General features: G+C 43.5%; 1 protein-coding gene across 1 annotated transcript in view; it reads right to left on the reverse strand.

Annotated features, from left to right (window-relative positions):
• Nucleotides 1-5,368, reverse strand: part of s100p (S100 calcium binding protein P) — a 28,744-nt gene extending 23,376 nt beyond the window's left edge. Inside the window, exon 1 of the mRNA XM_083767023.1 lies at nt 5,256-5,368. Within this exon, the coding sequence (XP_083623149.1) occupies nt 5,256-5,317 (62 nt within the window). The 5' untranslated portion in view covers nt 5,318-5,368. The remainder of the gene's footprint in view (nt 1-5,255) is intronic.
• Nucleotides 5,369-10,391: the final 5,023 nt, after the last annotated feature.

Here is a 10,391-nt window from a genome sequence, read left to right on the forward strand (position 1 = left end):
GGGAGATTGGAGTTCCATATATTCAGATCTTGCTCGGTTGAGTTGACCCATGAGCCCAGGTACTTGAAATCTTTGACTTCCTTCAGGCTTCCTTCAGGCACAGCTGCCTCCTGTTGTTGTGAGAGGTGGATTTTCCGGTGAGATGTTATAGGTGATAACCTCAGTTTTCTTGGCATTTAGCCTAAGGCCAACATTGGCACACTCCAACTCCACTCTGTTCAGGAGTTCCTGAGCTTGTTCCACGTTGTCGGAGAGCAGGCTGATGTCATCCACATAGTCCAGGTCTGTCAGGACTACTTTGGGATGTCGTCTCGACCTCGACCTCACTGATGGCTTTCTTGAGTGCATAGTCCAGGACTATGATGAAGAGGAAGGGGGCTAGGGTGTCCCCCTGGTTGCATTACCCCGGCTCGGATATCAAACTCCTCGCTGTTGGGAGGGACACCTTAGGCCATAAAGGGGCATTCCATAAAGGGGCATTCCACTCATTTTCAATATTTTTCATTAAAAAATACCCCCATTCTGTGTTTCCTAGAACTGGAGGTCTGAAAAGAAATCATTAACATGGTGAAACACATCTTGATGATGTCATCAAGATGTGTTTCACCATGTTAATGATTACTTTTGTGGATGAAGCAGAGTACAGCAGTCAAGTTATCCTTCTTCACCTCCTCAATCATTCTCCTTAGTGCCAAGATCTGTGCTACGGTAGTTCTCCCCCCTCTGAAGCCATTTTGGTTCTCCCTCAGGTGAAGGTCGATTGCATGCCGTGGCCCGTATCCTAATAGTATCATTTGGTTGTAAACTTTTGCAGTGATACAAGTCAGGCTGATGCCTCGGTAGATGTCTGGCTTTGAGAGGTCCCCAGCTTTAGGCACTGGATTGATGTTAGACAGAGACCATATTTCAGGCTGTTTGTTGTTCATTGGAAAAGGATAATACATAATATTTTTGTTGGAAATAAATGTTACATTTGTACACTCAGAGTTACTGAGTTTTACTATGAAGACCTCCACTAAAACTTCTAAGTCCGTCCGTCCATCTGTCCGTCACGCCTCATTACACGCCCCATATATGGCCAATGCAGAATTCATTCCGTATTTTGATCTGACTGACCTCATCTGGCCTCATCAAACCCTGTACACTCAAGACACTTCCCCTGCTGCCACCCTTAGATCTCCATATATGGAGCTGACCTGTTCTGACATTGCATTATGTTGATCTGACCTCATCAAACCCTAGCTGTACACTCCAGACACGCTCCATATATGGCCAGACCTATTCAAACCCTGTACACTGAAGACACTGCCCCCGCTGCCACCCTTAGATCTCCATATATGGAGCTGACATTTGGTCCAATCATTTTGCTCTGCGTTGCATTGCGCAGTATTTACTTGCGCAAGCAGAGCGCGCAAGTACTAGTTTCGCCCAGGACGATATTCGATGCGTATGCACCGTCCCAGCAAATGACGTACGTACATCACCATCGAAAACCAATTACACTCCGGCATTGGGTCCTTTAATCCACATCTTTATTTCGTCATCATTGAGAGCTAATTATACCTGTCATACCCTGACGTCATATGCTGGGACCGTGCATATGCATCAAAAGTGGCGCAAAGTAACCACAGTATACCGCTAATCAACTTACAAATTGCATATACATATACACATTTAGTATTAATATCACTATAGTCCAAGAATAAGTCAATTTAAAGCAATTAAAATAAAGAATTAAATAATTATACTGTATACGTGATAACATATTTTATTTCAGTTTATATACTTTTTTTTTCATCGGATATCGATGATTTATTTTTCTTTGAGAAACTAAAAAGGGATCCAGAATAATTCTAAATCGATAAAACTGTATTTCTTTTATAGATAGAAACTTGTACCATACTTCATAATACAACTTTTTTACATGCATAAAGTAGGTAGGTAGCAAATAGCTAAACCTAATAATTCAACATTTTAAACGTTCCTTCACAGAGAAGCTGAGATTTGACAGTTTGTAGCGGTCGACTCAACAGTACTTGCACGCTCTGCTCGCGCACTACTAGGCCATGCAAGTAGGCACTCGACAGAGTGAAGTTCTAGTTATTTATGTATTTTTTTATTTTTTTATTTGAGTTGATATGGGTTAGTTTAGTTTTTTCTTCTTTAAGAAATTAAGGAACTTGCCAGTATGAACTTCTAAATAAAACCTGTAACCTCTTATACCAGTGAGTCTTATTTTGAAGAGCTGCTACAGGAAGTCTGATAACTAGGCCTGGTTACTTGTCTGTGCTGCTAGGGGAAATCTTTGCTGAATGAATATGGACTACGTTTTAGGATTGCTTTTTACCAACTTGAACAATAGGGAAACTACTGATCTTTCAACCATCCACTGCAGTAGTGGTGAGTCTCATGGATTGTTTTGCTGCTTAATTGCTCTCTCTCTGTGTTTACTTTTTCTCCACAATCCCCCCCTCTTTCCTCTGTTGCTACGTTGCTACCTTTTTACGGTCTATGGTTGCTACACGTGCGTTTGTATTAGCCAAGCCCACACCTGCTGTTGTGGTATGATAATGAGCGGGAGGGTATGATTTTGGAACGTCATTGTCTCCACCAGGCCGAAGGCATGGGGAGAGTATGTTTTGCAGTGTTGTTCCGTCTGTTACCAGCTAATCTCCAGGTTCCAGCACCGTTGGCCCGATCCATGCCAAATGTTGCATACACACTCCCTAGATGCCAACGATGAACCTCTGCCCCAAAATTTCCAGAACGGCCTGTTATAGCGCCACCAGGAGGCCGACTTTTGTAAAACATTTTTTTTGCTATTACTACTCCTGATTTTGTCCAAAAATCCCGCAAATCGTTACACAGTATCTCTATAGTCATGTGCTCAAGACGGATATGTCAGATATTTCATATTCCATCCTAATTGGCTAACATTGGCATTCAAATTTTGCAGGACCTGCCCGTTTTGAACAAAAAGCCTCAAATCATGAACGCAGCGTGCAATTTACGTGAAATCTTTCATGCACTTTCCTAGGCTCCGGAATATATCCCGCCCTTTTCACGTTGGCCTGTTATAGCGCCACCAACTGGTGGAGTTTTGCAAAACACAGTTTTGGAACAAAATGCATCAAATCATCCAATTGCCATCAAAGGCATATAATAAATGGCACCCTTTTCACGTATTGGCCTTTTATAGCGCCACCAGACACCACAACCTGACCTTCCTTGGAGACCTGTGCCCAGAGGGGCACTTTTTCTAGTTTTATGCTGTTTTTTGATTGGCCCTTTTCACTCTCAAGGTTTCAACTAGATACAGAAATTGAAGTACTGTCACCTCATAGACAAGATTCTGGCACCCCATCTTTAACTGCACAAAGATAGTCGATCAGTGATGTTGTCTCATGGCTACTATGGGAATTCAATGCAAGTTGCTTGAAATATTAGAATATTTAGAAAATAGTGAAAACAGTGTAGTACAGCAGATAATAGGAACGATCTTTCACTTGGTGATACAAGCGTGAAATTTGGCATGAACATGCCTCTGGGTCACCTCTTTAACTTTTTTTAACCGAGCCAACGAAAAATCCAATATGGCGGTCATTTTTCAAGATGGCCGCCAAATAAAAAAGCCCTTTTGTGGCGGTTCTGGACAACCATGGGTGCGGCCGACTCGAGACCGGGCACTGCACTCCCTGTGGGTGTGTGGAACGTGCGTGTCGAATTTTAAGTCGGTGGGGTGAACGGTTCTCGAGTTACGTGGATTACAGATGTACACACGCACACAAAATTCGTGCAATATAGCAGATCATTGGAACAGTTGTTCGCTTGGTGATACAAGCGTGACATTTGTCATGAACCTTCCTTTGGGTCAACTCTTTAACTTTTTTAACCGAGCCATCCAAGAATCCAATATGGCGGTGCTATTTCAAGATGGCCGCCACATCTAATTGTTAGCCTATGTCTACATTTCTTACAAATTTTAGGAAAATTTTCACCAAGAGGTGACACAGAGGCATGTTCATGCCAAATTTCACGCTTGTATCACCAAGTGAAAGGTTCTCTCACAATATGGCTGTTAGCCGCTGTACTATGAAGACATGTAAGCTTGTATGATAGATCTGCTATTTTCGTCTAATCTCTCTTGTAGGTCTTTGAGCTAAACGTTTGGCAACCAGTGAACCACTGAGAGGAAAGGGGCTAAAGCTTATCTTAATATAGGGTTTACCCTGCACCTAATAGATTTATATGAGGTATATCTTGTGTGAAAAGCTTGACATTTACACCTGAGGGTGTCACTACTAGTGTCACCCGGTGCCAATTGCCACCCCTAAACTGCCTCCCCAACAGACAGACAGACAGACAGACAGACAGACATATCGATCGTGGAAAGCCAACCACTAAGCCATAGGGAATTCCCTATGACTCTGGGGAGATATTAGACTTTTAGTCCATCAGGCTGAGGTTGTGAGCCACTCTGTTACACATACTGTATGCATTAACATTTGTACATATCGTTTTCGTTGTTGGCCGTTGATCCAGAGACTTCTTTTACCAAATTCCGGGACATATTGCTTAGTTATGACAAATCACTTAGTTATGACGAAAGTGGTTACATTTAGACGAGTGTTTGGTCAAAGTTAGTGTATTGTGCACATTGAGGACACGCTCACTATGTCTAGTGGAGCCACTAGCAGAGGTGAAGGGTCTATTGGCTATATGCATGTGTAGTGATGTGCAGGGGCGGGGATTGAACCCCAGTCTCCCCCCATCCCCCCCGTTCCCCCCGTTTAGAGGGTTTTCTCGCGCTTCACACTTCACACCACGGGCCACCGCACACAACGTCCCTCATGTCCCTCACGCAAGGATCCCCGTCCTGCCGACTACGCCAGATTGTGGTGATGTGCAGGAGCGGGGGCTCAAAGTCGTATCACAGGTTATAGTTGATCATCGATCTGTGTAGTTTTGTATAGATTATAAGATCACTATTTCCATTCGGCCAAAGGAGACAGACCATCACCACACTACATAGAGGTTTGCACTTTGCAGTCTTCATTCTGTACATACTGTAGTATACTATCAATAACTTTGTTCCCCATCCTTCATCATCTATACTGGAATATGTGAAATTACGATGCACAAATGGCTTGTGCACAGCTTTTCATCGACATTAAATGGAATGGATCTTCAAGCATTTAATTTTCGTATGCGTCTCGTATTCTCACAGCACACCAATGAGGAAGTATATAGCTTACCTGATCACTGATGATGGTGTTGTATCGATGGTCAGACTGTCAGAGCAGTTGTCCTCTAGCATGGCCCTAGAACGTTTACTCCACCTCCACCCATGGGCCTCTCTCTCTCTCCCCCCCCCCCCCCCCTCTCTCTCTCTCTCTCTCTCTCTCTCTCTCTCAAATACTTTTTAATAAGTGTCACTGCTTTCTGAATGGAAATAAATAAATCACTAATCTTTCATTTTATTCACATTGTTAGGTCGCTGTTTTAGTTCCAGGGAGCAGCTGGATTGCCTTTATAGAGATAAAACGTGGTTCTTTTGCTTCTCTTGGTAGCCAATAAATCACTGAAAAATATTGCAGCCGTTCTCCAAATACCAATCAAGGCACAAGTTTGCTGGCGAAGCAAAAATATAAAGCATTAATCTTGTGCGACTGCTTCATAGGTCACCTCTAGCCTCCGCTGAGGTCTCTGGTGTACTGGTGTAGCCACTGGTTTCTGTCTGCCACTGAACGCTAGGCGTACGTCAGCCACACAAGCATCTGTTGGCATTGCTGTGTGACGGCGTGTATATGGGAGGTGGGTGGGTTGTTGGTAGGTGTTGAGAGGCTAAAGGAGAGGGGCTGTGTGTGTGTGTGTGTGTGTGTGTGTGTGTGTGTGTGTGTGTGTGTGTGTGTGTGTGTGTGTGTGTGTGTGTGTGTGTGTGTGTGTGTGTGTGAGCGAGAGGTATGCTCAGATCTATGCTTTGGCAATGTGTGCAATGTCATGCCAATAAAGTTAATTGAACTTAATTGAGAGAGCTAGAATAACAATGTGTTGAGAAGAGGGACAGGAAAAAGGATATATTTGCATCGTGATTTCTGAAGGTAATGGTAACGTGAGGCACACACACACACACACACACACACACACACACACACACACACACACACACACACACACACACACACACACACACACTTAATGGTTGCATATCATATCATGATGACCAGAACGTCCCCCTGTCCGTTCACTCAGCATTCTCTGAACATCATTTGTGTCAGTGACTTCTGTCCTGTTTGTCCGTGGTGGAAAAAAGTAGGCTACTCACATTATTATGACTAGACCGTCGGCCACCGGCCTACTTGAGAACGATGCAACTTTGGAACCTAATAATACCTGTTGTCAACTTGTCATAGCACCCGTTTTAACTGTCTGTCTGTGTCCCACATGGAGATCTCTGTTGAACATGCCTGTCTGCCTCTGTCTGAAGAGGGCAAACTGACTGACTGTTAAAAGTGGACTGGTTGCCATGGCAATCAATTGATTAGGCCCTGGCAGAGCCTGAGCAGAGCCTTTTGTGGTGGTTCTGGAGAACCGTGGGTCCGACCGACTCGATACCGGACTCGAACCGACCCTGGTCAACTATTAGTTTACTTTTTCTGTGTGGAGCTTCCATGTTCTCCCCATGTCTCCTATAGGGTAGGTACCCTCACAAAAAGACATGCAGTAATCCTGGTCTCTAAACTGCCTCCCCCTGGCCAGCCGGGGCACCTGATGGAGGGGAAAGGAACTGTTTGGAATTACGTGTTACTTCCACACGTTACGTCCAACCGGGGAAACTCCCCCTTGTCAGGTGAAAAGAAGCGGCTTGGAGATTGAAGATTCTGAGCCAGTGTGGACATTTGAACCAGCAACCTTATGACCACAAGCCGGCAGCTCTGGGCTTCCCACACTGACATTTATCAACATTTATATGACAACTCTCCTATCAGATGTCCATGTGGAACATTTCATCTCCATGTCCAATCTTAGAATCTCACATGCGCATGCCACACACATGCACACACACACACACACACACACACACACACACACACACACACACACACACACACACACACACACACACACACACACACACACACACACACGCACACACATTATAACACAGCTATTTATTTCACCCCTGTTTATATGGCTGTTAAAAATATAGATATCACGTCTTGTACTGTTGTTGAGACAACAAGGACATTGTTCTATATTTTCCCACAGTGTCGTTGGCTTAGCCTGGCTCCAGCCCCTGAATCGCCCCTTCAAAAATGTCTTCTGGGTGATTCAGCTCTGGTGACTCTATGGCAGCCTCGGTTGAAAATCCGATACCGCAGCTACGGCCAATCAGTGCTGTTTCAGCTCGATGACGTCAAACAACAAACATGGCTGACGCCTGACCCACTGAGGTAACTTGCGAGCATAGTGTAACGACACCTGCAAAAGTCACGGCCGTAACTTGCTCCTCCAAGGGAGCTAGCTCTCTTTTTTAAGATATTATTTTGGCTTTTTCTGTCTTTATTGATAGGTTGAATCGGTCTGACAGGAACATGGGGAGAGAGATGCGGGGAAGACACGCGGCAAATGCCGTGGAACCAGGAGTGGAACCCGCGGCACGCCGTCAGGCTGGCTCAGCAGCCTAGGTGCCCAGACGGTTGAGATAACCGCCCGGGCCGGGAGTTAGCTCTCTTGGCGTGGCTTGTTGCCTGCCTGGTCTGCTGAGTTGGAGATCGGGGTTCGATTCCAGCTCAGGGTGCTAAACGTTACAGTATTGCTCTGGCTATTAAATCGCCCTATGATTAATAGTTTCTTTACAGAAACGACAGGTTTTTAACACCTGACATATTTTATCCTGTTTGTTTACATGCTATAGTGCTCGTTGACTGTGTTTGTTTGGTTAGCATCAACCGTGTTAGCCACATTGCCAACAACGTCATCTGCTTTGCTACTATTTTGATTGGTCTGTGTGAACCAATCACAGAACCCTAACCCAGAAACTGTGGGAAGGGCTTTCAGTATGAAAAGAAATGAAAGTCCAGGCTGAGTGTCAGGCCATCGTCGGCTAGCTGCTAGCACACAATGCCAAATGTATACGGACAATCATGAGCGAACTGCAACAGCGGCGACTTGTGCAAATATCCGCTGTTAGGCGCGCCAGTGTCAGTGTTGTTATGCACGTGCCACAACGCTGAATGGCTGCACTACTGTGCCGTGGTCTGAAATGTGTTTGGTCACATACTGCAGTGGTTCTCAAACGGGGGATACACTGAGGTATTACAGGGGGTAGGCTACGTGAGAGAAAGTGGAATAGACTTGGATCAACTTACCCCTTACCTGGGGCAAGTTGAGCCACATGACAACTTTTTTTTAAAAGGTCATATTTTCATGGCCCTTTGTCATAGATGCTTACTGATCATTTCAATTGATAGAAGACATCCTGAAATATGGGTAGACCATTAGATTTTATTGCCATCTCATTTTGCCTTGCTTCCAGGACAACAGCAAAAAGTGGTTCATCTTACCCCGTTCTCCCCTACGTGAGAGAAAGTGGAAAATGGAAAAAACATGGAAGTAAATTTGCCCAGGATGCTCTAATTTCTTTTTTTTGAAATTATGTTTTTATTTTGGTCATCGTTTGCAAGTATTATGAACATCTTCACAACATATGATCAAGTGAATAACAATTGCATATAATATATAAATATATAGATATGTTTCCTATGTGCTCAATGGTGACCAAAATTACATTTTCTCTTTTTTTTGTAAAGGACGAAAACAAAAAGCAGACAAGAAAAAACAAAAAACAAAAACAGACAAAAACAAAAATCAAAAACATCTGGGCAGCTTTGCAGGGAAAGGGGGAGCTTTCACAAACTTACAATACACTTATTTGGAAACAAAAACAGGGTCATACATTCGGCAAGATACAATAAAAGAAAAGAGAGTGAAAAAATAAATAGAAACAAAAGTAGGAAGAGGCACAGGATGAGTGATGACAAACTACCTATTCAGCAAAAGTCTGATCGGACAGGTGCAATATATTCAGTCCATTTAATCCAGATCCAGAGGAACTTTTCTTCCTGTGATCTGAGTGAGTATGTCAATTTTTCCATCTTGTATATGTCATGGATTATCTCGATCCATTCTTCTACTGTGGGTGGTTGTGGCTGCAGCCACTTTCTAGTGATAGCCTTCTTGCTAGCGACCAGGAGGGTCAGAATTAATTTTCTATCATTAGCATCAAATGAGTCATATGGGAGGTTACCTAGGTATAATGTATCGAACTGAAAGGGGATGATGATCCCAAACACAGCTTCCAAATGATCATGTATTTCCTTCCAAAATGTATCTAGAACTGGACATTCCCAAAACACATGAAAATGGTTCGCTGCATTGTGATTGCATGATCTCCAGCAGTCTACTCCTGTACCTCTATATCTCTTTTGCAGAGGTGTTATAAAATACCGTATATGATTTTTCCAATTAAATTCTCTCCACATGTTTGAACATGTTGACTCCCAAAGCGAATTGCAAGTTTTCTCCCATTCTTCTTCAGTTATGGTAAAATTCCCTTCTCTTTCCCATTTTTCTTTGACATATATCGTATTTTCAGTTGTGTTCTGCTGGAGACCATTATACAGTCTAGAGATAATCCTACTGCATGTAGGAGAGTCTCCTGCCGACAAGAACACCCTCATGAGGTCTGAAGACTCCAAAAACAAGGCACCGCTCAGAGTCTGATTTATATAGTGTCGAAGCTGTAGAAACCTGTAAAAATCACTCTTATCCAAGCCATGTTTCTTCTGAACAGATTCAAAGCTCTTGAGTGCCCCCTTGTGTACAAAAGTGTAGTAATTGGTTATACCTTTAGAGATCCAACCCCTAAATCGACAATCAGTTCTGTTTGGAATAAATTCCGTGTCGTACGCACACCATCTCAGCATTCTGGCACCATTTTTGAGGTCACGTTTTTTCAGTGTTTCTTGCCAAATCTTTAATGCTGTATTAATCCAGGGGTTATTTCTATCTTTCATATTTTTTATTAACCTATCATCCCCAATTATGGCGGCTAGTGGTACCTCCCGAGCCCATGCTGCCTCAATGTCTTTCCACCTTGCTGAATATGAAGGCGTACACCAGTACACAAGAGTCCTCAATTGAGCGGCACAGTAGTAGTCAAATAGACAGGGGAGGCCCAGTCCCCCTGCTCCCCTTTTTAATTGTAAAGTTTTATATCTAACTCTGGGTCGCCTCCCCTGCCATATGAACCTGGATATTAATTTGTCCCATTCTTTAAATTGGTTGGTTGTCACCTCGACTGGGAGGGATTGGAATAAGTACAATAA

This window comes from Protomyctophum parallelum, assembly GCF_964188405.1.
Source record: "Protomyctophum parallelum genome assembly, chromosome: 6".
In the NCBI taxonomy this organism is placed as follows: domain Eukaryota; kingdom Metazoa; phylum Chordata; class Actinopteri; order Myctophiformes; family Myctophidae; genus Protomyctophum; species Protomyctophum parallelum.